Raw genomic sequence first — 27,487 nt, forward strand, 5'->3', positions numbered from 1 at the left:
ATATATTGAAAGCCACATTCACATATGCAAATATCCTTTATTGAAAGTTTACTACAATTATACAAAAATTGGACAGACAAAAAGAACTTATTTACAAAACAAAGACAAAAAGTTGTTCGTGGAGAGTATGAGGCAGGCATGCTCTGCTGGTTGGAAGGTAAGTGGTCAATCAGATGATGTTCATCACGCTGATGTCTCCACAGAGGAAGAACTGGCTGGCTGCAAAGAGAAGGGAAAAAAACCCAAAAAGAAACCAATTGTTTCAAATAAGTCCAGGCACTAAAACTAAATTCATTTAACTTCAAATACAATACTCCAAGTCCATCAGCCTGGCCAGTCAACCAACACAAACTTCCTCCAAGACAGGATTTTGCTAGGTTTATATAATATTGAAAACCACATCCAGCGCTCAAGTTTAGTTTGTGACCCTTGCATTCAGACAAGGTCACGCCACCATTGTTTTTGAATCCAAAAGGCGTCTAATATTACTAGACAAGAGATGGACTACAACAGAAACAGTACACGGCACAGATTTTTCTTCCTTTCCCTTTTTACATTACACCTGGACAGTTTACGTGAATACTTCTCAAAACAGACAATTTGATGTATATTTGCACAAGCTGCAAAAGAACTTGCACACTTTGTGCGCACGCATAGAGCCAAACTACGCTCATGTACAGAGCTAGTTCTCAGTCTGTCATTTTTAACAAGCTATCCAAAGCACTTATGCTGGCCCATTAAAACCAAAACACCTAATTGTTTAGCCCTGTGACTGTATTAAAAAGGAAACAGCAAGTCTATCAACTCGCCTCCTGCTCCATTTTCTCCTGGACTCCATTGCCGTTGTGGGCGGAGTCACCGCTGCCATTAAATGAGGTCTCCTGTTTAGTCTTTTTAGCATCACTGTCCTTTTTTGGACTCTCCTCGTCTGGTTTCCTCTGTGCAGGAATAAAGCAGGACAGAACAGGTACTTATTTTTTGCGCTAAACACCTAGTAACTACATGCTACTCAAGCACACACGGCCACTTCAACACCACAACTACCACACGGCAAGCCACAATAAAATGAAGCAAAAACACCATAGAAGCGCCAAGCAACACCAAACCTAAATCTAGTTGGCAAAAATCAGCTCAAGGCCCAGCATGCAGAATTGACCAACTAAAGGGAGTGTAGTAACGCAGACTGCCCTCATTCACTCCCCCCCTTTAATTCTACTGCAATGGTTAATCTACACTTCAGTGGAGGGATACTCACCTTTTTGCGGACAAGGTGAGAAATGTCAGAAGCAGATTTTGATGAAGATGCAGCATCGGCTGGCCTCACGGAAATCTGAAACCAAACCTGCATTTTAGGGTGGCAAAAACACACTATAGGCTTAAAATAGCCTTTAAAAAGAAATACCGCTTCGAGCCTAGATGTTCAAAATGAAGACGCCACGCTTCAGGAAACATTATGGGTCGTTTAAGAAATTTGTAACAAACACTTATTTCTAATGTTAAAAATCAAGGTAACATTATGCACACGCACCTGACTTGCAGTAGATGAGGATGGGCCGCCATTTTCAGCTGGGAACGCAGATGAAGTGGATGCTCCCGCCTGTAACAAATTCCAGACTATTCATCATTGTCCCTTTTGCATCCTAGATGTCCCACATGCCCAACTTGATTTCCACTTTGTGTACGAAGAGCAATGCTAGGGATTTGACATAACCTTACCAAATTCGTTAAGTGTAATAGCTGTTCTCAGATGTCATCAGCCAGTACAAAGCACTGAACGGTGCATAACATGCATTTGTATTATTGCCATAATGCAACTCACAAGGGTCTGATGGATGGCCTCAGATGCTGCACCAGCGGTCCTCTGGCTCTCCTTGGCATCTTCAATCTTCTCAGCGATTTCTGGCAGTAACTGTTTCAACTCATCAAGCTCGTTCTTCTCCTCCTTTGCTGCCTCTGCACCTTCTGCCTTGTCTATTACCTCCTGAAGCATAGCTGGAGGAATATAGATGTAGAAAAATCGCCTGAGTACCATGTTTGCTCAAGGCAATAAGTGTTATCAGAAAGCAAGTTATCAGTTAAGTGCACACAGACTGGCAAAACCCACTGTGAAAATGTTCCTACCAAGACGGCTCTCAATGACTTTGATGGAGTTGGAGAAGTGCTCAATGGCTTGGCTGTATTGGGCTGTGTAGCTGTAAGTTGTGCCCAACTGGTAATGAGTCTCAGCCAGAAGACGACTATGAGAGGGAAGGTGTTTCAGCTGCAAGGTTAAACACTCATTGAAGTCCTCCAGGGCCTGGCTGTAGTTACCTACAAAAGAAAACAAAACTAGTTAAGAGTAAGTAATGACTAATAAAGGGGTAACACTTGTGAAACCCAGAAAGATCCTAAAATGAAATCGTAGTTTCAGTCATTCCCACCACACAAACCTGATTCAGCTCCAACTTCTCCAAGTTTTAGGTAAATCTGTGCCGCCATTAACTGATCTTCTTTGCTGTCTTTTCTTCAAAACAAAATGAGAACACGCGTTTTGAAACAAAGTGGTTGCACAAATTCGGGGAGAGACAAAAAGAACCCACACAGCATGCAAGACGTACCTTTTGTAAATCACCTTTGCAACCTCAAGCATCTCCCAGGCCAACTGCAGGTTTCCAACTTCATCCTCCTCACTTTCCTAAAAAGCACAAGGACACAGCAATGAACCTATAAAAAAAAAGTTCAAAACAGAGGGGGCAATTTGTTTTCTTAAAAAAAAAAAAAAAAAAAAAAAAACACCCAAACCTTATCTTTTGTTTCACCCTCTGTATTTTCGTCATCATCATCCTCCTCCTCATCATCATCTTCGTCGTCATCTTAAATAAATAAAAACGTTAACTCCCCAACATTGATCTAATGAAAGCCCCACCACCTTTAGTGACACTAAAGCATAAAAGCTAAATACTCCGTGGATCCAGGGTTTAGAAAATTCACCAGGTGAACTTTAGCGAAAGATTAAATATGCAAATCTTGTGCTCCCCAGACTTCACCATGCTTCTACCTTCTCCATCCTCTTCCATGGGTTCTTCATTCTCTTCATTTCCATTTTTCTCCTCAACCTTTTCAGTTACTCCATTTGACACTGTGACCTCTTCCTTTTTAGTAGCACTTTCATCCACGCCTGATTTCTCAATCTCTTTTTCAGTAGGTTTCTCATTTTCAGCAGGTTTTGCCTCGTCTTCAGCTGGTTTCTCCTCATCTTGAGCAGGTTTTGCCTCATTTTCAGTAGGTTGCGCCTCGTCTTCAGTTGGTTTCTCAGTTTTAATTGATGCTGCATCCCCTTCTTTTGGTGCTTCAACCATCTCCTGCTTCTCCTTAAATTCCTCTTGGTTCTGCTTGCCTTCCCCCTCCTCTTTTTCTACCTCTGACTGATTTTTGTCCTCTGACATGGCATCATAAACCTGTGCTCGAAGCTCATCTCTGGTTTTCTCTGCATCATGGTACAAACGGAGGCATATTTCTAGGTTACAGTTAGCCTGATACATGGTGCAACTTGAGCAATGTTGTTTGGGCGCTTTTCCACAGAACTGGTAAGTTTTTCGATACTTGAGTCCCATGGCCGGTTGCCCCCCCATGTCTCACCTGTTTGCATACTGAAACCAACATTAACCAAAGTTCCCTAGCAACATTGCTCAATAGGCTGCCCTGTGTTATCAGCATTCGAGTCCATCTTATTCAAAAATCAAGTAATGAGTTGTTAATGTGCAGAACACGGACGTATGTCAGTTGGGTGGCAATTTGGAGACGTCTCTTGCAAATGTGAAGTCAAGCCTCGAGCATACATGAAAAACTAGAACAAAAACGGAAATACAAACCATCCAAGTTGTCTGCACTTTCAATCTTAGAGTCATTCTGTTTCTCGCCCTCCTCAGAGGATTCTTCTGGGACTCCCTCTAAAGCATTACCAAGTACAGTATTCTCCATCCTAAAAGTAGTATTAAAAAAAAAAAAAAAAAGTTAAAATACTGATACTTAAAAACGTAATACATTAAACTCCAATCCAGATACCTGGCAAGCTCCAGAAGGGCTTTTCCACACAAGAAAAAAGCTTCACCACATTCATCAGCCGTGTCTCCATACTTTTCAGCTCTTAGAGGAGGAAGAAAACCGGTTACATACTACACAGCATAATATTAAAAAAGTATACTTGCTGAAATAAGTGGCAGGCACCACTTTGCATAATAGGTAATGCATCATTCCTTCGCTACTCACAGCATGGCACAAGCCTCTTGGAACACACTGACTGCAGACACAACATCACCCATCACCAAGTGCCGGTTGCCTGTGCCAATGAGCTTCTTAGCTTCCTCGGAAACATCGACGGAGCTTGAAAAGCAAACAAAAATGCAAGTATGAAAACTTTAAAATTGCAGTTTTAATAAAACGAAATTATACACAGACTAACCTGTCTGCAGCGCTTGACGAGCAAGGTTTTTCCTCCATGCTGCAAAGACAAACAACACAGCCATCCATTAAGCCTTGCCACGTCTGAAGAATGTGTCCAATTAGAGCAAGATTTCCTTAAAGTTTGCTTCAGAAGAAGTTCAGTGCGGACAACCGAAGTTAGCACGATGCTACTGCGACTTATTTCTTGACTGAGCGTGACAACGTTACGTGCGTTTATGGCTAACATTTAACGTCACTTTCTAATACCAGTATGATAACAAAAGCGGGCTATTTAAAGCGATGTGTCGTTACCGCCACCTTTCAAACTTATCGCTCGGCTTCGGCGCGCGCGTGCAGTCGTTTCAATGCAGCGCCAAGCTCACCGACGGGCCATTCACGACTGCGTGTCAACAGAGCGGGAATTTCCTCATTTAAGATAAACAAGCTAGCCGTTCGTATTAAACCCTCTCCCGCCAAATGAGAGCAGCCAAACGCAACACGTCAACGGGAATAAACGGTGATGCCATCCCGTCGCGTGCGACGATGTCCGGGCGCGCGAGAAAAGCGAACAGAAGCACGAGGGCGACACATTTTTTCCTGACAAGGACGGAGCTGCTACAGCTTTGTTATCAAACGAAACCAGCCAAAACCTCTCACTCGGACTTCCTTTAACTTCTGCTTACTTCACAAGGGAGCGCACTTAACTTAAAAATGGTATTTTACCTTTCGGCAGTTGAAGCAGCTGCTGTTTCCTCGGGCATTTTATTGCGTTAAATAAAATAAGCTGTAGTGTGCTGTTGGATGATGTGAGTACAGATGGCAGGTTTGTGAAGCTGTTCCTGAATTAGTCTTTGTTGGCGCCTTTAAATACGGATACAAGCCGTACTTCCGCTGAACTACGACCCTGTCACAAAAACGCGGGAGAATAAATTTAAAGGGCAAGTAACCATATTATGCTTTTACTGAATCCTTACGAGCTATAAAATGATTATATGTCTAACAGGAGAAGATGGATGTAAAGTCTATTTCATCTATATTCTGTGAGATGTATAATTTAATTTTTTTTAAATTAATATTTATATGAAACTATTTTTATACAATTAAAATAGACCTTATTCACTTTCTTGTGTAAAACATGTTCCTGGTGTTATTGTGAATAAAATAAAATGAAATAAATTATATTCTAGATATTCTAACAAAACTAGTGATTTTAAGCTATTATTATTTTAATATATAACAACTTTCCTTATCTGTTCACCTTCCCGAGAGGGAGGATAATATAAATAAATAAAAATCAAATATTTTTAAATTCTATATATATTTATACAATGTACATTTTGAAAAGTAATAATCCAGGGATATTCTTGACAAGTTTTATAAAATTCATCTTTAATTTCACACACACACACACACACACACACAAACTGAACACACATTTCAATATTTAACAAAAATGTTTTATTATGTTAGAAGTATACAGAGTAATGAACGGGCTCCGTGGGTTCAATTAGTTCCAAGGCACAGAATCACGCAGAAGTGTGTATTAATAGGGGTCATTAAAAGGGTAGTGAGGATGTCCTGCATCCCGGGGGACAGACTTACCATCAACCTACAAAAACAGATGCAAAAACATAAGTAATGGCAAACTATTTTTATTGCTTCTATAGTCTTAATTTGTGAGTTGCTTTGGATAAAAGAATCTGCTAAATGGCCAAAATACAAATGAAGTCTTAAAACTCAGCACACTTAAAAACAGCAGCTTTAACGTTATATTTCATTTTAAAGTATCCTCTTTATTAAAGGTCATGTAAAATGTTGTGCTATGCTGTACGATGTGGCTTACAGTAATGGATGGCACAATGTAACGCCAGCCTCGGTGCAATGCTGTCACTTGATTTATCTCCTCGGGTTCAAGAGTGAAATCAAACACCTGTTTAATGAGCAGAGTAATGAAGTAATGCTTGGTTACAATACATGGTCATAAACACTCTAGAACATGAAGGAGTAAAGAAAAACGTGCAAAAACCTGGATGTTCTCTTTGATCCGAGACTGTGTAATGCTCTTTGGGATAGTCACTACTCCTCTTTGAGTTTGCCACCTGCCGATATATCAGTGAAGAAATGCTATGTAATAATCAGTGAAGAAACCGCATATAACTAGCGCAAAAGCGTGAATTCACCTGATGATAATTTGTGCAGGACTCTTGTTGTATTTCTTGGCTAGTGCAGCAATGGCTGGTTCTTCTAAGAGCACAGGCTCCTCTGGATGCTTCCAGGCTCGGTCAGGAGATCCCAGCGGACTGTAGGCGGTCATTACCAAACCCCGATCCCGGCAGTGAGCCAACAGCTCAACCTGTGCAAGGTATGGATGGGACTCCACCTGCAAAACACTACTGTTACTCTACAAACGTATAAAATGGACCACATAAATTATAACATCGAAATTTCTTCTGACCTGCAAAACAGTTGGTTTGATGCTTGCAATTGACAAGATGTCATCGATCTGCCTGCTATTGAAGTTCGAGAGCCCGATGGCCCTGACAAGCCCCTTTCCCACAAGTTTTTCCATAGCAGCCCATGTCAGCTTGTAGTCCATGTTGTCATACAGCAAAGTTCCGTCCTCCTTCCTAGGGAAAGGGGTATCGCCTCGTCTGGACAAAAATAAGAAGAAAGAAGTATGGTGAAAGATATTTTGACGAATGTTGATAATACCCAAACCATTTCACTTCCCATCCACTATTAATTTTTTAACCATACAATGAAAGTCAATGAGAACAAGAACTGTTTGGTACCTACAGTTTTCAAAATTCTTCAAACGAAGCAGAATTTTTATTTTTGTGTGGACTATCCCTACTAATAAGCACTTCATAATTAATGTTCATGTTCATATTAGTGATAAGACAACCTAGACAAGCCTACTACTGAGTCTTGCTGATAGAGACAGTGTCTTGCACCCTATAATCTTTTATTTCTTTAGATTTTAGAACCATTTTTATACAAGGTGTGTGTGTATATATATATATATATATATATATACATATATATATATATTCTCATAAGAAGAGCTGGAGGCTTACTGGAAGGCATATGGCCAATGGATGAGGTAAAGGTCTAAGTACTCCAGCTTCAAATCTTTCAAAGTCTTTAAGAGAGATGGTTCCACATCATCTGGGTGGTGTTTTGTGTTCCACAGTTTGGAGGTCACAAATACATCCTCTCGCCTTACGCCCTGAAAGAAGACAACATTTGTAATGAACACGTGCATTATATATTTCAGTGTGTGGCTACATGTCATGTTTGTAATCTACTTGGTTGACCTACTTTTTCAGGTCCCATAATTTCCTGAAATGCTTCACCGATCTCTGGCTCGTTCCCATAAATGGGAGCACAGTCAATGTGCCGATAGCCAGATTGCAGCGCCCAGATAACTGCCTGTTTTACCTGCAATTGATAACATGTTCATACAACTGCTTTTTACATTTTCATACAGAATAATTAAAGCAAACGATTATTGCAGAACATAACCTGCTGTCATTCTCAATACAGCATTTTCAGTTTCTGTCATAATTAGTTGATTAGTTAGATGATGCAAAGAAAACGTACCTGTCCGGGTTCACTCTTCCACGTCCCAAGTCCCACAAGGGGCATCTTTCTTCCAGTGCTGAGAACAGCAAAATCATTCATACTCATCCTGTGTGTCTTTAGAATAAAGAAAACAAAGAACAAATTTCAACAGTGCTCACACATGAAATACACTTTAGGATATTATGTGTAATTATAATTTAATTCCTGTTCTAGTAAATCAGTCTAAACCCTAAACACTCACGGAAAGGTTGCAGGAGGCGCAGTGAATGCAAACTGTTCAAAGCTCAAATTCAGGAGCAAACGAAAGGAAGTGTAACCTGCTGACTTATCAGCTGACTTCCACAGCAGATCCAGCAGGATGCAAATATTGTAAAACATCCTGGGCTGCATTTTTTGAGACCGCATAACCATTGCTTCGGCAAACATTATAAAATCAATGAATAAATTGGCTTGAAACACATTCTTTGTCTTTTAATATAAAGGGAGTTTAAACCACGTCGATTTAACATCAATGCATTACTGGCACACCCCCAGTCACAGGATTCTAGATCAGCTGGCTCTAGATTGAGTAGTAAGTGCCACTAATCACACACACAGTTGGTTAACATACCATTCGACAGCAAAACTTGTGAGAATGAATGACAAGACGCAGAGCGCGTTGAATGTGCTGCATTCTCCCTTTAAAATCAGGACAACCAGTGTCCCGTGTGGATTATCATAACAAGGAATATTTTTCCTAGGTCAGGGATAGTTTATATTATTTGCTCAGATACTTACAGTGTATTAATAAGTCAAAGATTTTCTCCACTATATAACTATCCGGGTTGATTAAAACTTATTGGAATATTTTCGCATAGCATGACGCATCTACTTCCTGTTGGCTGTTCTCTGAAAACATCCGTCAAAATAAAAGTCTCTATAACGTGAATATCATAATTTCCTCATCGTCATGCTTTTTTTAGTTCAAGTGACAAGGATCAAATTAAAATGTAGATTTGATGTTTGCCAAAAAAAAAGAAGAAAAGAAATCCCGTTCCACTCACTGACCACACGAAAATATTTAGACCAATCGAGTCAAGTATTCCTTAATCTATAAAGTCCGCCACCCTCTGGTGACTTTTGTTTTTTCATAATTTTCCTTTTTTCCCCCCAAACATTAAAAATAAATTATTTAATCTCTTTGGTAAAATTACATTCAGTTGGTCTACTTTATTCCAGAGCACTAAGACAGTATATGGTTATGTTAGCTTTAGCTGTTCAGCTCCAATTTTGCCGTAGAATAAAATGCACCCGAAATCTGAAATCATACTAAAAATAACAACAAATTCCATTTTCTCTGAGACTGTTTTAAACATTGTCTTTACAACAGGAAAAATGCAAAGTACAAGACCATCAAATGTTTATTTTTCACAGTACAGTTAATTCAGGATGGAAAAAAAATGTAAATTTCAATGAAAAGTATAAAACGGCATTAAAAAGTAAATTAAGAGGACTAAATTGGGCTTGAGCAATTTACACAGAATAAGAACAAGCTTTTTGTGACAGATATTTCTGTGTTTCTCCATACATTACAGAGCAAAAAATATCTATAAAACAAGTTGGGGAAAAAAAAAAAAATAATCAGACAGAAAACCGAGATCACTCATTTCCTCTTCGACTTCTTTTGTGACTCTTCTTTGACCGACTAGAACATAAAGAGAAAAGTGCAGCATGAAACACAAGGGTAAAAACAATCATTTAAGTTCATTTGATATGTCTGAGTATTACCTTTCTGGGGACTTGGAGTGACTGCGATGCCGGTGACTTCTGTGGTGACCTGGAGGAAAATATGCCAATATTTCTTAATGACTGGCTTTGCTATTTACTCTGATTATTTGAATTAACAATTTGCAGTGACTTTTTTTCTTCAAGTGCTTTAAATCAGCCTTGCTGTACCTGGAGATTTGGAGCGATGCCTTCTGTCCCTGGATCTGCTGCGGTGTCTGCGGGGACTTTTGCTGCGGTGACGATCCCGATCCCGATCCCGCCTGGGTGATGGACTGAATGAAATCACACAATCAATTACAATGTATAATCTTCTCAAATATGCCATACTAATAATGCATCTAAGGCAATAACACTATTTCATTATATACCTTCGCCTTTTAGGTGACCTGCTTCGTCTAAAATGACCAAAAAAAACAAAAACAAAGACAATCAGAACATTAAATTATTCATCTGTTAAGCCAGAATCCTGAAATAAAAGAATCTTAATGGATGACTAGCACCATCCCTGACCTCCTGGGTGAGCGGCTGCGTCTGTAGCGAGGAGAAGGAGACCTGCGTGGTCGGTCCATATCTCTGTAACTTCTTCTGTGTGGCTCTGGTGTTTGCACTCTCTCTGGCTGCAGCACATACGGAGAGGTTGTGTAACAATCACAATAAGTACATACATTTAAAATAATAGTTTTTTGCTTGGACAGATTGTCAGACATTGTGATTTATCTTGTACCTTCTCTTCTTCCTCATCCTCCTCATCACTGGTTTCCACTTCATCCAGATCTTCTTCCAGAGCACTAATACGAGCATCCAGCAGCTCAGCTTCCTCCAAGACCTGTCTCTTCTGTGGAAAGAAAAATAAATGAACATGAACATTATTTTAAATTGAAATGTATGTGCATAAAAATACATCAATGCAAAAATTCATATATATATATATATATATATATATATATATATATATATATATATATATATATATATATATATATATATATATATATATATATATATATATATAGTCCAACCAACCTGAAGTCTAGGGAGGATGATGTCACACACTCTCTCTGCATGAAGCAACTCATCTATAAACTCATCGACATGCATCAACTCAAACTCTGCATAAAGAAGAAACATTGTTTGGAAACATATTTTTCAGTGTAAATTGTGTCATGCTACAAACACTCAAAACATTCTAGAAAAACGCCTACCTCCATTTCTGTTCTGGCTTTTAATTTTTCTGTAGTCATTATATAACGGTTCTAAATACTTGTAGCAATCTACAGAAGTTCCGGTCAGGCGCATATACATAGCTCCAAGCAAACGGACGTACCTGGAGATGGAAAAAAACAGATCAGTAACTCAACACACGACACAGTGTGAACGGGAAAATTACAAACCATTACAGACAGAGCGGTTTGCATACTAACTTGAAGTCTTCATTCTTGATGAATTCCACAATAATGTCCTTTTCGGGCTGGATCTGCAGCATCTTTAGGGTCAGACATAAGAATGGAGTAGGCTTGATGTTTCCTCCATATACACCACCAACAAACTTCAGCTCCATCGCTTTGTCCACGACGAGTTCAGCTTGATTTTACGGAGGGAGCAATATTAGTGGCATTTAAAATTATACTTCGCACATTAATTTCACATACATGACATATGGCTTAAGGTAAATGTTTTATAACAGAAATTTAGGAATAACCTAAATATTTTAACATGAACAGTCACAAAACTGCAGCAACCATACTTTGTTAAAAGTAAATACATTTTTAAGAAAAACGTTTTTAATGCAAGTATCAAATATGATAAAACAGGGTTTTGAGGATTATTTATTACTCAAACACCACTGTATTGGATCGCACTATGTTTTGCCCTCCGCAATTAAATTTAAATTAATACTAGTACATTTTCTTATAAATAAAGCCCTAAAAACAGATTAAATAAACCAGCCCATTTTAATACACATATACGAAGTCACTGACTTCGGCTAATGCTGCCAACAGTAATCAATAAACAACAGCAGGTTAGCTTTAAAATATAATTAAATAAAACGAGGTAGTCCAATAATCACAACTACTTCGAGGTCATTTCTGAGAGTAAGGTTGTTTGTAATGCCACATTCACAAATACAGTGTGCATGTAGTCCGGCACACTTCTCTCACCTGTAAGTCCAAAACACTCCTCTTTCCAGTACTTGGACTCATAAATACGTGTTCGTATAATCTTCTCGACAAGATACTGAGGGTTTGTTCCATGTATGCTATTGGCATCTTTTACCGTCCTATTAGCCATGATTCAAAATTGTAAACGAACGAACGGAAAATCGGGACGCTAATATGCCATGGAGAAATATCGAAGAACGTCTTCCGGGGAACAGCGTGCGTCACATCCGTAAGGTCAAGCTGTATTTTGCTGCCCAATCAAAAACACCTTGTACGTCATCTGCGCGCGAAAGAGTCGTGTGAGCTGTGTGACTGTGCTCTTTAACTACTTCGTGAGATGCGTTCAACTTTATATATACATTCATTTATATTTCTGAGCGTTAAAGTGAGACGTGGTGTTGTTGCTTATTAATTTGTTTAATACGAGATTTGATACGGTTGCGGAAATTATCGGCTGGTAAGTAAGAAAGAGAGGTGATGGGGATTTAAGGTTGTGTACATAGTGAATTTCGATGTTTGATATCTTAGCTCTTCCTGATGTAATACTGCCTTGGTTTTATTCCTGGTCGCATTTTAAAACAAAATGGAAATCTGCGACTTAACTTGGCCAAGTGCAAGTTTAGAGTAAAGATATTTTCCTTAATGTCAAGTATATCCCTATATATATATATATATATATATATATATATATATATATATATATATATATATATATATATGTGTGTGTGTGTATATGCACACATGCATTTTTTTTCTGCCTGCCACTGTTACTGGTTTCACTGATAATGCCATATTACATTCTTAACTGATGCTGTGCTTTACAGACCTCACATCATACCTGCACCATGAGCCGCTACATCACGAGACTGAGAATGAGAAGAACCTACAAATGGAACGGGAGACCAGTTGGTGAAGACAGGAAGCTGAAAAGACAATACTATGAGTAAGCCTGCTTACCACATTAAATAAAAAGACAGTGATTTTAACAAATATTTATTGTAATTTGCTACAGAATTTGATTGTGAGTGAGAACAGTCTATTTTTTAAATCCTTTTTCAGCAGTCATGGGAATACTATTGGTCAAAATATGTTTTAACCCTGGAGTTAATCCATTGATTGATCCTTGCACAGATCCATGTCCATTTCTGTGGAGGGAAAGGCAGAAGATTCAACTGTGTCTTTAGGCCAGTACATTTTGATTGAGGGTGACGACGATGATAATCCTTTTGTGGGACAACTTTGCAAACTGTACACTGATGGTAGGAATACGCCCGGTTTTTATGCAAAATACATTCTGAGTCGGACCGTAACCTGTGTTGGTGTATGTAACATTTGTACCCAGATTCAGGAAAGAAGAAGACTGCAGTAGTTCAGTGGTTTGTGCGGATGTGCGAAGTACCTCAGAATAAACGTAAGCTCTTAGGCAGAGAACCCCATCCACAAGAGATATTTTTCTACCGGGATCGCTCTTGTGATAATGAGGTGGACGGAGAGACCATCCTTGGAGCAGTGCAGGTAAGCTAGCATGGTTTTATGTTTTAAATTATGATGGGATTGGTCATATTTGTACACAATGAATGATTACTGTGTAGTTCATTCAAATGATTCATTCTAGTTTTTAAATGTAAAATAAATAAAAAATGTATAATATAATTTTTTTCAATAAAGGTATTTGTTATTATTTTATTTAATATGGTAATATGGTATTTATATAATAAAATCTAATGATTTTTTTATTTAATCAATTATTATTGATGATGATGATGATGATGATTTTTCCATTATATCCAATAATTATTTTTAATTTTCATTCTAGATTGAGTATGTCCCAGCTCAGGATTCTTTCCCAGAGGGCAAGAGCAAAGACATACTATTTGTCAAGCTCTTGTGGGATACCAAATCCTTCAGTGTTTTGGATCCTGATCTGATGCAGCCCCCTCAGAGCCCTAAATCTCCCCCAGCGTCTTCCCAGTGCCCTCTGACTCGTGCTCTTCCAACCCCAGACCCCTCAGTAATGAAACGGGCCATGTCAGTCACTCTCAGCCGTTGCAGCATGAGCACTGGCAAAATTAACTCCAGTGAAGCGGAGTCTCTTCACTCTGCCTCCAAACTCTCTGCAGCTAAAGCTCTTAGTGCAAAGAGGAGAAGCCGAGCTTCCTCTGGGCCACATGTTCGCAAAAAGCTGGACTTGTGCAGTGAGTGGCATCCATACAGACATTTTTTGCTTTTTAAGGAATAGTTCGCTCAAAAATTAAAACTTGTGTATAACATTTAAAAGTTTGTATCTTTATCAGAACACATTTTGAGAAATTTAAAGGCATTTCCTGCCCACCTGTGGATCCTCTGCAGTGAATGGGTGCCGTCAGAATAAAAGCTGAAACCTGAGTAATTCACACAACTCCAGTGTGTTGTGAAGCGAAAAGTGTTAAGTTAAAGCAACTTTAAACCGTCACTTCTAACCAAAATAACGATCCATAATCTAATTCCTCCACTTCCTCCAGTAAAAGACAGTAGCTTGTTGTCCTCTCACAGCAAAAGCCACAGACATTTGTTAATAGGAATCAATTCATTTTTCCTTGATAGGGGACTCTCTCTCTCTTATTGGAAGCAACAGTTTAAATCTATAAAGGTCTTAAGGATGGATTTGTTTATTACAAAAATGCTTTTTCATTCACAAGACATTAATTGATAGACTAGAGTTGTGTGGGTTACTTGGTGAGCAAGTGTTATTTTGTGAATTAAAGAGCAACTTTCTTCTTAGGGAGCTATTCCTTTAATGGTTTCAAAAGCATTAAACTGAACACCAGTGTTTTTCTTGCATTATGGTAGGTCCGACTAAAAACATGTCCCGAGATGATGTTCTGGGGGAGATTCTTGATGAACACACAGAGAAGACGCTGACGTCTAAGCTGAACACGTCTCCAACTGGTCGCATCTCCATTTCTATTAGACTAACTCCACTAAATCCTGACGAGCGTGTCTCTTCACCGTCCTCACACAGCCCTGATAACCCCAAACTGACTGCACATGACAAAGATGATGCAAACAGGTACATCTATTCACACTGGAAATTATGTATTGGTTTTTATATACGGCTTATTATTTCTACTTAATACACTGCTGATTGCTTTAGTTGTTGTTTTGTTAATTGTTTAGTTCTTCACACATTAAGACTTTAATATCCTATATCGTTATAAAACTGAGCTATAAGTAGAATGTAGTTATGAAAGTCCTGCTGCCCTCCTAGTGTCTTTCTTGGGGTGCAGCCAATTGGAGATGATGATGATGATCAAGAGCCACTAATTAGCACAGGCAGAACACCTCGGAAGAGAGAGGCAACCCCTAGGAGAGCAGGTCTAAGAGGCCTTAAGTGAGTCATGTTCATCTATTTCTCCACAGAGGGGATACAGACTCATTTGTTTTTCTGGATAGGGTTTGGCTGTCTTTATTAAACACAAAGGCACTTTTTCCACTCTTAATGCATTGTTTGAGCACGCACCTTTCATCCAGACCAGTGCACCGGTGTTCCCACCCTGTTTTTTATGCATTGCCTTGTTTAATTTGAGTATGAAATGGCCCATAAAGTAACCTAATGTGTTTTTTCAAACAAGGGCAAGAACTCCATCCAGGAGGAAAGATTCAGCTGTAGTCAGAGAACCAGCACTGGCTGCTTTGTAAGTGTTGCAGGGGCCTTTTGATATTGTATTTGATGATGCATTGTGATATATATTGCCATCTAAAACAAGCAGCGATTTTGTGCAAGGGTTTTAGAAATGGAAGACATTTTAGTGTTGACCAGTGGGAGGCAGCATATAACTTAATTTTGCGTCGGTATACAGTAATTTAATGGCACTGATCCATGACGGGATCTTGAGGCAAGGAGACAAATTTCTCAACAACCACATTTAAAAGTTCCTTCTGAATGCACATGATGATTTATTTGAATTATATCTGTTGCACTGTAAGGTGCATTTATACTTGATTGGTTAGTGTCATGTAATTGTAACTTGCAGTGATATTAAAATGTGACGTGTGTGGAGAAAAAATTTTAGCTCTAAAACATTTAGAAGTTCAGTTATCCAGGCCAGGTTGAAGTTATTGCATTTTCCTCTTATATGATCTTGCAATGGTGTGATAGTGGATTGTTTAAACCTGGCATGCATGCATACTCATATTACATATTATGCCTACTTCATATTACTTATTATTTCCCTCTGTTAACAAACTGATAGAGCTGAAGAGGAGCATGAAGATTCACCCATCCAGACTGCTGCCACTCCTCGCTCTAAAAGGAAGTCTGCCCAACTTGTGTCCTCGCGCATCAGAAAGCAGCTGTAGGTTCCACAAAAAAAAAACATGCATACATACATACTTGGGGCTTTTCACACAGGATGCTTGCATTCTAGCTGCGCTGTCTTACTGGATGTTGTTTTGCATTTTAATTAAAACTCCTGCGTTACCTCTTTTTACAGAAATTTAGTAAACAACAAGCTTGACCTGCTGTCAGATGGTGAGGATGGGGATGATGATGACTGCTTTGTACCTACTAAAATGGATCTGCAGAGTAGCAGCGATGAGGACGAGAATGCAAAGATTGACGGAGAAGATGAGCTTATCATAAAGAAGCGTAGAGGATCCCGAACACCCCGGTCTACAGAAAAAACTCGTGTTTCTGCTAGAACCCCTCGGAAAACTCCCAGCAAGAAGGTTCAAAGTTGTTGATTTTTGCTTCTTCCTGCTAGCAGTTAACACTCTTTCACAAACACCGGATGTGACATTTATTTATCTTTTTTAATTTAATTCCAGACTGCTCCAGCCACCCCACGTACACCACGTCATGCCACTCCCAGCATACCCAGCAGGAGCGCACCGGCCAGGAAGCCAGGGAATGTTCTGGAAGAAGCACGGGCACGGTAAGCATCTCCACAGACTACACTCCCAAAGTTATGTTTAACTAGCAAAACTATATGTAACTACTATGTTTAAATGTTTGGAGTCAATTTTTTAAATTGACAGACTTTTTTCTAGTTATTTTGAACTTTCTATTTATAAGAGAATACGGAGTTAAATGTTATTTTTCAACACTGTTTACAACATTGATAAAAAATACAAAATGTTCTTATTTACCAAATCAGAATACTGAAGTGATTTCTAAAAGATGATATGACACTAAAGACTTGGCTCCTGAACTGAGTTTGTTATCAGTGGAATGAATGTAATTTTAGAATGTTTCTAAATATTACAGGTTTGCTAAATTAATTAATTTTTGCGAACAGGTTACATGTTTCCTCTGTTCCTGAGTCTTTGCCGTGTCGAGAACAGGAGTTTCAGGACATCTACAACTTTGTGGAGAGTAAAGTTATTGATGGCACTGGAGGGTAATTAGATTTAGCATCCATCATCTCATAAAGGTGTTTTTTGTTTTTTTAAATATCATAAAGCCAATGTTTCTTCTACAGGTGTATGTATATCTCAGGTGTTCCTGGTACTGGTAAAACTGCAACAGTACATGAGGTGATTCGGTCCCTTCAGCAGTCTGCTGAACAAGACGAGATCCCTCACTTCCGCTTCATCGAGATCAATGGCATGAAAATGACCGATCCGCACCAGGCTTATGTACAAATACTGCAGGTCTGTATGTCGCCTCCTTTTTTAAAGTCTCATCATTATGTAGTATTTTCTAAGGTTTTATGCTCTGATTCTGCTCTGGTAGAAACTGGCTGATCAAAAAGCAACACCTGATCATGCAGCTGCACTACTGGAGAAGCGCTTCAGCGCGTCCGCACCCAAAAAAGAGACAACTGTGCTTCTAGTAGATGAGGTGAGACATCTGTTACTAGTGACACTAATCATTTTTATTCATTTTAAAAATCATTATTAATAAACCATTTAAATCATAACAAGCCTTTAAGTGCCTACAGCACAGAAGTAATGATTATGAATGAGTCAGTGAAAAACAGCAAGGAGGCTGAATTAACATTTTAATTTTTTGGTCAGCTAGTGCTTTCTTTGTTTTCGTTCTAAGAGATGAAGTCTGTGATATGGACTTGTCATCCCCACAGTATTGAATGCGCCTGTATGTGTCAAGCAGATTACATATTCTGAGAGGGTTTGTTTCCCATTTGAATTGGTTTATGTAAATGTAGACATTTCAGTCTCTATTGATGTTTTAACACAAGTATACAGTGTTTTGCACTCAAGTTTAGTGAGATAAAGATATCAGACAGCGCACCCTGTTTGCTTTCATTATTTTACAAAAGCACAATTTTTTGTTGTTGTGAGTGCACACAAATTAACAGAATCTTTAGAGATTTAAAAAATGTATTACTATTACCTGTATGAGCAAGAATAGGGGAGTATTTTAAGTGCAAGTAAGCCCACCGGCTTCTCCACTAGTCCGCTATTACTAACAGATTTCCAATGATAAGCCATATGTTAGAGGATGATGAAAGATAAGCAAGCATTTGGATGTCCTGCCTGATGTACTACATAGACCAGGACTGCTTGACTTTGCCAATGTGGATTTTTTTTTTGCAACACATACAGTTTTGGTTAACCAATTCTCTTCTGGTAAATTAATGATTAGACTGCTATACTTTCAATTTACCTTCATTAATTATAAAGCTGCTTGTTTTTAAAAATTTGTTGTACTTTGTACAAAAAGGATCTGTCCAATCTTCTCCAGTCTGAAATGTATTTTCATGCCTCATCTTTTTTTTTTTTTTTTTTATTTATTCTTTCCAGCTTGACCTCTTGTGGACCCGTAAACAAAATGTAATGTATAACTTGTTTGATTGGCCAACAAGGCGCAATGCTCGTCTGGTGGTTCTTACTATTGCGAACACTATGGATTTGCCTGAGAGGATCATGATTAACCGTGTTGCAAGTCGACTGGTAAAACAATTTTACAACATTTGAGATGCCTTTCAGTTAGAATTAAAAAGGACTGTGGCTGCTGTAAATAATGGAAATAAAACACAAATGTCATTTGTTTTTATCCAGGGACTAACAAGAATGTCCTTTCAGCCATATACCTTTAAACAGCTGCAACAGATCATCACATCAAGACTGAACAGAGTGAAGGCTTTTGAAGAAGATGCTCTCCAGCTAGTCTCAAGAAAGGTGTGAAACCATGTTATCTTGGGCATTGTGGGTTACGTCTTAAGCAATCTAGGGGTCTCTGCACTGATTTTGGGCTACAAGATGTTATTTGTTATTTAAACGTAACATGTCAGTTACAGTAGAAGATTGTGGTCTTCTAGGTGGCAGCGCTTTCAGGTGATGCACGACGTTGCCTTGATATCTGCAGACGGGCCACAGAGATTTGTGAGCACTCTGGAAGTCATGAGAACAGCAGTGGATTGGTGGGGATGAGTCATGTGATGGAGGCTTTAGATGAGATGTTCTCCTCTTCCTACATCGCAGCAATCAGGTGAAAAAGAAACGTGAAAGCACAATAACAAAAAACTGAAATGTAAAAATTCGACTCCAATCATTTCATTCTTTTAAATGTTGTTATTGTAGGTGTGCTTCTGTTCAGGAGCAGCTTTTCCTAAGGGCTGTTATTGCTGAGTTTCGTCGCCTGGGTCTAGAAGAGGCCACTTTCCAACAGGTAGTTAACTTATAATTTATAGCAGCCTTCATTCTAATCATGATCTATATTTCACTAAATACAATTCTAGCAATTGTATAACCTAAAAGAATGAATGTATGTTTATTTTCTTCTTCACAGGTGTTTGTTCAGCACCAGGCTCTGTGTCGTGTTGAGGGTCTGCAGCCTGTGAGTGTGTCTGAAGGATTGGCCATCTGTCAGAGACTGGGTTCTTGTCGCCTGCTTCTCCTTGAGGGAAGCCGCCTGGACCTGTTTCTCCGTATCCGGCTCAACGTTAGTCAGGATGATGTGCTTTATGCCTTGAAAGCTGACTAAAACTCAGGCTTACCGAGTCACAATTGGCACCCTTTGTGGATCCCTACTCAGTCCGTCCACTTTTTGGATGGTCAATGAGCAGATTTTACCTGGAGCTTCACAGTTAAATCCTTATGAATGGAATGTAGATATTGTCCCAAGTGTGTTTTGAATAAAATATACATTTTTAATGCTTAAAATTATATGTGTTGTTCTATAAATAAGTTTTAACATGCCTTTTTGCTTTAGATCACGTCTTTCAATTTCACTCTTTAATGTATTTGAAATGTTTTCAGAAAGGCTTAATTCTAAAGCAGGTTTTATGTGTTTTACTGTGTGAAAGCAAGAACCACATATTTGATGTTTATCATTTAATGACTGTAAAATGTACAATTCTTCATAATATGCACAATATTGTTGGATATTTTTCAGATTGTACTTGTGATGTCTTGATACAATAAAGCTATTTACTGATCAGACCTCATCGTGAGACATAAATTGCTTCGTAATCAGTATTTCAGATAACATATTGCGACTATAACAAGCATAGTAATTGCTAAAGATTCACTAAAACATATATAGCTAAAATGCAAGTTAATGAATATTAAGGGTTAAATCACGCTTAAGCGCTATTCAAAATACCAGTAACATCCTTAATTACCAAAAAAATCTTACTAATTAAAACGCTTTCACACCCATCACATTAACATAAGACCGGTGTGATAAATGTGTTTACCAGCAATTGTCTGTGCAAAGTACAACCATTAACATAAAAACCTGTTAACATTTGTATGATATCAATTTAAGTACCAGGAAAAAATATTTATAGTCCACGAACACAACCAAGGTGTTAGTCTATAAAAGTACTCCCACAACTTTGAAGTAAATATTTGACTAAAAAATCTAAAAGCCTCATCAAAGAAAACAAATGTCACATTTTCGCTTTTGAAGTCACAAAATACCCCACTGACACCCATTAATGTACATGTTTGAGTTTGCAAACCGATAAGCAAGTTGTACTTTGATAACATGCCATTGATGGTGTTTTTGGTAACCTAAAATTTGAAAATACCATTTATATGATGCACGTTTACTTTCTTATTATTCTTTTGCAAGCCAGTGGTCTGACATTTGGCATGTCTAGATATTCTTGAATGATTTGGTTTGTGGTATGATGAAACTTAAGTGCAGTTCCTTCTTGGTGATGATTAAGGTTCATGCATTGAACAATTTCTACTTAAAACGTCTGTTTCTTAGAGTCTCACATGCTGCTTCTCTCATTCCACAGAAACTTGGAATTTGTAAGATTTTATCCAAAACTTTATATATACATATAGAGGCTTATGAGCTTAATTTATGAGAACCTCACTCTCCATTTGCTTCATACGCTTCTGCTGTGATCTCCATATTGGTATACTGGCGACAGGCTGAGTGATACTCTTCAAGATCAGACTGTTCCGCCAGAAGGAGATAGGAATGGTTGAGAATATTTGTGCTGCATTCTGGGAAGGTGGTAGAACAGGTACTGGGGCAACAGTGTAGTTTTTCATTAGCCAGATGAGATAAAGCAGCATCCCCATACACATAGTCATTCCCTGTAAAGCATGGGATCGTATCATTGTTCAAAATTACATAATCTTGAGCCATCTCCAAATCCTCTCTGAAATTCTCCTTATTTTTTACATCAGCTAAGAAGCCACGATCAGGGAGAGAAAGACAGGTGGACTTCTTACAGGATTTTACTGAAGTTTCTTTCTCGGGCAGAATCTCCAACACTGATGTAGCAGTTTCATCGTCACATTGCTTGGTGTTGAAGGTTGGCTCCTGAATTTAAGGCAGAATAATGGCAATAATATGAAAAACATATTCATTCATCATTTTGTTTAAATATTAAATAAAATATTAGACTTTAATAAGCAGTTTCTTTAAAATGGCCACAGAAACATCTTATACTTTGAATAAAAAGACATGCTAATAATAGGTTAGCAAATTATACATAATTTAAAAATGTTAATTTTCCTTCGTTCAGAATTATCAAAGCAGATATCAGTTACCCAATGTGATCCATTGATATCGGTCATGAAGCTTTCCAGCACCTTGTTAAGGTTTGGGACTGATGGCCATAAGGACTTTTTGAACTTTCTAATAGAGATAAAATAGGAAGTATTTGACATTTCTTTGTATTCTTTACATATGCATTCAGTCATAAAACATAGGTTTAACACATTTATTATTTAAGTATTTAAGAGAATTGCATTACCGGAAGTATCGGGAAAAGAAGGAGATCGTTGCAGAAGCAATGATGAGCAGAGCCACTGGTATACAGACAATGAAGATCCACTCTGTGATAATAAATGAAATGGTTTACGTTTCAATGTTAAGCACTGTTCATGATTCAGAGTCAGAAATTTCTACCTTTGCCTAAAGGTAAGAGGGCGGTGAGAGGTTTCGACCAGTCACTCCAGTCTCCGCTGTACACCGTTCCATCGGGTTGGGTTCGAATCTGGATAGTGTATTGGCTCCCTCTGTGTACATCCAGGCAAGTGCTGCTCTTGGAACTGGGTGTTGTAAAATCCTACCAGAGAATTTAGTTTCAGCATGAGTTATGTGGCTATTTAACACATCTGAATGAGGAAAGTCATTCAATTACTGGATGTGGATGTGTATTAATATCCATCTGTCCACTCTCAGTGAACACTGCTGAATTCCTCATCCCATGTGACTGAAACTCACTTTCCACTCACTCTCTCCTTCTCGCTGATATCGAATCTGGTACTTTAGATACTGCGAGATCTTCAAAATGGGCGAATCCCATTTCAAACAAAGCCGTCCTTCCTTGGTCTGTGCCTTCAGACCTTCTGGAGGCCTTGTCTTGACTGACGAAAACAGCAGAGACAGACCAAAAAGCTTTCAGCTGTTGTCATCCAGATATGATGTTGTCATCAACAATTGAAGAAGAATTAGTTAAAAAATAAGTTTAAATTATAATTTTAAGAATGATCATTTTTGCTGTATTACTCTTAAAAAAACTGCTGTGGTACATTGGTTTTAGATATCATGGAACTCTGAGATAAAAGAGACCTGGGATGGTTGCAACACTTTTGCTTCGTGTCTGCAACTCTGTGGTTTTTTGAGTCATCTGTCTGAAATTTTGATATCATTTTCTACCATCTGCCACAAGTTATGCTGAAAAATACAACTTATTCCTAACTGTGTAGATAAATGTCAACATACAGTTGTACATGACAACTTAGCAAATAGGAAAATTTGTATTCAAACAGCAATCAAGAGGAAAACAAATTGAACAAATGGCTACAATATTCAAGTACAATTACATCAAATTTTGCTTAGTTTATAGGGTGTTTTATTTGAACAACATATGGTGACTAACATGGCTTTCAAGCATTTTTTTTTTAATTTTTTACTTACTGCTGCTGTTCATACTGAATGTTTCTGCGTAAAATGTTCGACCGAATGGTTGCAATCCAACACTGAGGTAAAACTGATAGATACTGGGCTCTTGCCCATACAAGACACATTGATGGACGGTGTCGTTGTCCCTGGAACACAATTTCCAGCTATCCCACAGACTTCTGAAACACCAGACAAGAAGGACTGCAGTTAATAAACCAAACTAACTACTATACTGGGATTTCTTTAAGATGTAACAAAACATGACACCTGTTTATTTGCCTGTAGTGGAAGCTGTATCCGCCGTCGTCATAAATGTCTCCTCTCCATTGGCAAAATACTTGATGCAGATCTGGAGTGTGGCACCGCAACTTTATATCACCTGAAAATTGGCCAGATACTGAAAGGTGACTGCACATTTTACTGTTATGTTACCTAGGTTCATTTTTTTCTCTGTTTTTGTAGTAGTAGGGGATAGTTCACATGAAAATAAACATTGTCAAATTACACACTCTCATGTTCCAAATGTCCGCGAGAAATGCAAAAAAGTTAACCAGAATGACAACTTTAGTGCGCATTCACTTTCATTATAAGGGAAAAAATGCTAAGAAAGTGAGAGTTCCCAACATTTTGTCTAATATTGTGCCACTGAGAAAAATGCCTAATTGACTTCATATGATATTTAATTATTTGTAAGATGTTTGCAATAAATGTCAAATACATGTTTAGACTGAGTTTGAAATTTTGAAAAACATATGTCGCCAGCTGCTAATATGGTGATGTGGTGCTTAGGAAAATGGTCCAGTTGATTCAGAGAAAATAAAAGAAAACAGTTTTTTGGTGTCAGTGTATTATTGTGGTATAATTCCCTTAAATGCCAAATTAAAAACCAATTGGCCCCTTGTTAGTCAGATATTTATATGGGAGCTTTTTGGGAACTTAGCAACACATTACAATATATAATATTAAAGTTTAGTATATACTATACAACAGTTCCTTCTTGCCCTCAAATCTAATTGGCTGAGAGGTGTGCTATATTCAATGTTTGTATCAATCCGCTTGCAGTATTTCTCACAGTGATTTTCACGGGGGAAGAAATTCTACTACAATTTGACAGTTTTTTTTAGTTGAGAATGTAGTTTGTATAGATTTCAAGTATGCGATATGTTAATAAAGAAAATATTTAAAATTAGTTTCAACATTTTCAGAGATTTGTTCAGTTTAGTCTTGCCCATAGTTCTTGCCTCAGCTAGATCTGCTGGAATTTGATGCTGGCTCTGATGTCCCTGGTTAAACATGCAATATAATTTGTTTTGGGGAAAATATAATGGGCATAGAATTTAAGCTATATTCGTTCCAGAGCTAATAGTTTTTGCCGTTGTTGGTTGTTGTTGTTGTTTATTAAATTATTCAATAAATAATATTTATATAAATAATAGTATATTTAACATAATAAAATTATTAGGCATTGAGAAATGGTGATCGTTGTTCCATTAGATGGCGACAATTTGACTGTTCTTATATGAGTGACTCAGCATTAAAGACTTTTAAATTAAAAAAAAGACTTCAATAGGGTTGTAAACAAGGAAGCTACTTTTACTTTCAACGGTTTGGCAACAAGAGCAGCCAACAAATGCACTGAGCAGTGCTGTTATTGGATGTTCAAACTAAATGAGAATATGAGATCAAGATGAAGAATGAATGCTGGACCAGATGCAGGCAATCGCACTCACTCAGTCCATCTGTCTCTTATTATATAGTGAGCTTTTAATACAGAAACACAAAAGTTTTCAATGGAGCGACTTAATGTTCCTTTGTTACTAGATTCTTATGTATTTCTACACTCATGCCATCAAATCATCGTATAAATGCAATATCACCTGCGACTGAATCAAAGCCGTGCTGAGATAAAGGCATATCGCACTGCTGCTCGTCCGATATTGCTCATTTATTATCAGTTACAGTAAACATAACATTTTAACATATTGTATTAAGACATGATGTGTTAGTTATGAGCTCTTAATTTAAAAAACCTTCAATTTTGCTTTTGTCCTCATATGGAACACAAATTCCATTCAGTGTGCTGAGATGGAGGCTGTGTTGATGCTAAATGTGGAAACAATTCTGCATTTCATTAAATCTAGACTTGAATAAAAGAGCTTAAAAAATGGAGTTTCAAGGGAGTTTCAAAACAAAGGTTGGTGTTGCTTGTGCCACACTATTTCCAACTCTCACCTGCTGTTTGTGGCACCATAGCTGTTACAGTACTTGACCAGTCACTCCAAAAACCACGTCCAGCCTTGACTCTCACTTGCACTGTGCAGTTTTCTCCTGCGACCAGAGACACAAGCTTGTGGGAGTGTTTTGACACCTGTGAAGAGTGAGCGTAGACCGCATTTAGTAAATGAGTTGCTTCTCTATGTCCTGTTCAGAAAGTAATATTATGATACGGTTATTTGTCAGACTCACCAGTTTAACTGTGCCTGACGTGTGTTTGGATCTGTAATGAATTTCATACTGCATGGTCATTGGAAAGCTTTTAGTTTTTTTCCATTCAACTAACATTTGGCCGACGTCGCCAGTGGGATGAAGGGAAATATTTGTTGGAGGATACAGAAAAACTTAGAGAAAGAAAAACAGATATTTTTTTTTTTGAATTCAGACACTATGCAAGAATGCAAACTTAAATTTATATAGTTGCTGTTCCCGTTGCACTTACGCTGATCCTCCACACTGACGGTGCGATTGTAGATGGTTGTGTTGGTATCTCTGTCTATCACTCTGAGGAGCATCTCGACATACGTGAAGACATCGATTGATGGGAATGTGCAAATATTCAGGACCTTTTTCTCCTCATAAGATTGCTGTTTCACATCACATATTTTTTCTTTTGATGATCTGTGTGACAGAAACACGTTTTCTTGAAGCAGGTCCTCAACCATCATAAGTGATACATCCCCCATCTCACATTTTGTCAGATTTTTTAAAAATCAATTCTTCACAGAGAGTCGAAGCAAACTGCTTAACCATTTCTTTACAGTAAATGATAATTTTAGTTTAATATGCAGTATGAGATGAAAGTACTTAAAAAGTCCTTATTCATACATTATGTAGACAAAATAATAGGACTTTCCAGCAGGCGCTTCCCAAAAGCAAGTGAAATCGTCTAGATTCCTGGTGAAACATTTTGGGTCTTTATCCACAGCCAAGAGAACAAATTCTGAGGGTGAAAAAACATTCCATGTAGCTGCATTTCTAATAAAATGCAGAGTTTCCCTGCATCTAGCATTCACTGAAGATTTTACACTTTTCTCTACTAAATGCTCCCTCAAAATTCATGTCTTAAATCAACACTTTTTCCACTGCTAAAACACAACTAGAACAGCTATAACAACTCTTTAGCAGAATTAACTTAACATAAAATAAATAAATACACAATGAACTAAGCAGATGTCTTACCTTGCTTTGATAGTTGAGGCTCTAAATGCACCTGCTCGATCAGACAGGAAAAAAGTATCCACCAGGCAAGTGCTGAATCCATCATGTACATAGGGCATCCATACATATGACTTTTTAAATATCTAGATATGTCAGTGTTCAGTACTTTATGTTTTTAGAAGAGGGCGGGGAGGTTGGTAAGTGGTCATCAGACAGGGTCCAATGTAATAGGAAGTGGTTGCACTGGGGATTGAGGCATGCTCCCCGAACTGACAAAGTGCCTCCTACACATGCACTTATATTCTCAAGCGATGAAACAACATTGTAAAAAAAATAAAAAAATAAAATTATATTATATTATAATACACAATAGAATGTGTAAAGTGTATGAAGAGGTCAAACTTCGTATTTAACACTGGGATGAAATTACAATTTTTATTGTCTTTTTTTAGTACTGAGTCTTCCAAACCATGAGAAGTACAATATTAAAGTTTAGTGCAGTTATGATAAAAACAATGAAACTGTGTAAAACGTGAACGCTTTTGACTCTTTTTGCATACCCTTGTGTATTAAAGGCAGTTTGGTTCGTCGCCCAACAAAAGAAAGTAGCTTGATATATAATATTAAATGCAATCCTTGAATGTGGAGTTTAAGGGTGAGGGGTCTGATGTGTTTGTGTGAGTTGGAGGAAACTGAGTTGCCATAGCCAGACTGACAGCTCCTGGTCCTGTGGCAAAATAGGAGGAAACACCCTTGACAGATCAGCAAGCTGCAGCAGGGAAGGGACCTGACCTCAACC

At 38.0% G+C, this 27,487-nt stretch overlaps 5 protein-coding genes across 12 annotated transcripts; 1 reads left to right on the forward strand and 4 right to left on the reverse strand.

Annotated features, from left to right (window-relative positions):
• Positions 1–17: 17 nt before the first annotated feature.
• Positions 18–5,302, reverse strand: LOC122347419 (nuclear autoantigenic sperm protein (histone-binding)). 3 transcript variants are annotated; one of them, XM_043242668.1, is made up of 15 exons: positions 5,146–5,301; positions 4,442–4,480; positions 4,249–4,362; positions 4,045–4,125; positions 3,852–3,961; positions 3,038–3,466; positions 2,782–2,852; positions 2,598–2,674; positions 2,430–2,503; positions 2,122–2,310; positions 1,820–1,992; positions 1,529–1,597; positions 1,256–1,330; positions 810–938; positions 18–219 (listed from the first exon to the last, which is right to left on the reverse strand). In XM_043242668.1, exons 1-15 carry the CDS (start codon positions 5,181–5,183, stop codon positions 184–186), a joined length of 1,704 nt encoding a protein of 567 aa, XP_043098603.1. In that variant the 5' UTR covers positions 5,184–5,301; the 3' UTR covers positions 18–183. The 3 variants fall into 3 exon arrangements, with proteins under 3 accessions (XP_043098603.1, XP_043098604.1, XP_043098605.1); XM_043242669.1 differs by lacking the exon at positions 810–938 and having other exon boundaries at positions 5,146–5,302; XM_043242670.1 differs by lacking the exon at positions 3,038–3,466.
• Positions 5,303–5,857: 555 nt separating this feature from the next.
• Positions 5,858–8,918, reverse strand: akr1a1b (aldo-keto reductase family 1, member A1b (aldehyde reductase)). 3 transcript variants are annotated; one of them, XM_043242788.1, is made up of 9 exons: positions 8,785–8,918; positions 8,026–8,121; positions 7,744–7,863; positions 7,500–7,651; positions 6,878–7,073; positions 6,603–6,802; positions 6,449–6,521; positions 6,266–6,352; positions 5,858–6,031 (listed from the first exon to the last, which is right to left on the reverse strand). In XM_043242788.1, exons 2-9 carry the CDS (start codon positions 8,110–8,112, stop codon positions 5,966–5,968), a joined length of 981 nt encoding a protein of 326 aa, XP_043098723.1. In that variant the 5' UTR covers positions 8,113–8,121; positions 8,785–8,918; the 3' UTR covers positions 5,858–5,965. The 3 variants fall into 3 exon arrangements, with proteins under 3 accessions (XP_043098723.1, XP_043098722.1, XP_043098725.1); XM_043242787.1 differs by lacking the exon at positions 8,785–8,918 and adding an exon at positions 8,618–8,753; XM_043242790.1 differs by lacking the exon at positions 8,785–8,918 and adding an exon at positions 8,249–8,370.
• Positions 8,919–9,389: 471 nt separating this feature from the next.
• On the reverse strand, positions 9,390–12,147 carry prpf38a (pre-mRNA processing factor 38A). The gene is made up of 10 exons (XM_043242791.1): positions 11,934–12,147; positions 11,196–11,355; positions 10,977–11,098; positions 10,798–10,883; positions 10,499–10,609; positions 10,285–10,391; positions 10,143–10,169; positions 9,943–10,046; positions 9,775–9,823; positions 9,390–9,691 (listed from the first exon to the last, which is right to left on the reverse strand). Exons 1-10 carry the CDS (start codon positions 12,061–12,063, stop codon positions 9,646–9,648), a joined length of 942 nt encoding a protein of 313 aa, XP_043098726.1. The 5' UTR covers positions 12,064–12,147; the 3' UTR covers positions 9,390–9,645.
• Positions 12,148–12,228: 81 nt separating this feature from the next.
• Positions 12,229–20,060, forward strand: orc1 (origin recognition complex, subunit 1). 2 transcript variants are annotated; one of them, XM_043242782.1, is made up of 19 exons: positions 12,229–12,390; positions 12,758–12,876; positions 13,065–13,192; positions 13,276–13,448; positions 13,750–14,128; positions 14,763–14,982; positions 15,181–15,303; positions 15,545–15,607; positions 16,166–16,267; positions 16,406–16,640; positions 16,740–16,846; positions 17,210–17,311; positions 17,393–17,564; positions 17,647–17,754; positions 18,678–18,827; positions 18,936–19,055; positions 19,196–19,365; positions 19,458–19,545; positions 19,666–20,060. In XM_043242782.1, the coding sequence occupies exons 2-19, from the start codon at positions 12,779–12,781 to the stop codon at positions 19,858–19,860; spliced, it is 2,733 nt and encodes a 910-aa protein (XP_043098717.1). In that variant the 5' UTR covers positions 12,229–12,390; positions 12,758–12,778; the 3' UTR covers positions 19,861–20,060. The 2 variants fall into 2 exon arrangements, with proteins under 2 accessions (XP_043098717.1, XP_043098718.1); XM_043242783.1 differs by lacking the exon at positions 15,181–15,303.
• A 135-nt stretch (positions 20,061–20,195) lies between these two features.
• On the reverse strand, positions 20,196–26,926 carry mpl (MPL proto-oncogene, thrombopoietin receptor). Of its 3 annotated transcripts, XM_043242786.1 has the most exons (13): positions 26,710–26,870; positions 26,356–26,470; positions 25,970–26,148; positions 25,720–25,871; positions 25,486–25,621; positions 23,521–23,632; positions 23,269–23,432; positions 22,573–22,715; positions 22,255–22,414; positions 22,100–22,181; positions 21,894–21,981; positions 21,573–21,663; positions 20,196–21,434 (listed from the first exon to the last, which is right to left on the reverse strand). In XM_043242786.1, the coding sequence occupies exons 1-13, from the start codon at positions 26,813–26,815 to the stop codon at positions 21,205–21,207; spliced, it is 1,758 nt and encodes a 585-aa protein (XP_043098721.1). In that variant the 5' UTR covers positions 26,816–26,870; the 3' UTR covers positions 20,196–21,204. The 3 variants fall into 3 exon arrangements, with proteins under 3 accessions (XP_043098721.1, XP_043098719.1, XP_043098720.1); XM_043242784.1 differs by having other exon boundaries at positions 20,196–21,663; XM_043242785.1 differs by lacking the exon at positions 26,356–26,470 and having other exon boundaries at positions 20,196–21,663; positions 26,710–26,926.
• Positions 26,927–27,487: the final 561 nt, after the last annotated feature.

The sequence above is a fragment of the Puntigrus tetrazona genome, chromosome 6 (assembly GCF_018831695.1).
Source record: "Puntigrus tetrazona isolate hp1 chromosome 6, ASM1883169v1, whole genome shotgun sequence".
In the NCBI taxonomy this organism is placed as follows: domain Eukaryota; kingdom Metazoa; phylum Chordata; class Actinopteri; order Cypriniformes; family Cyprinidae; genus Puntigrus; species Puntigrus tetrazona.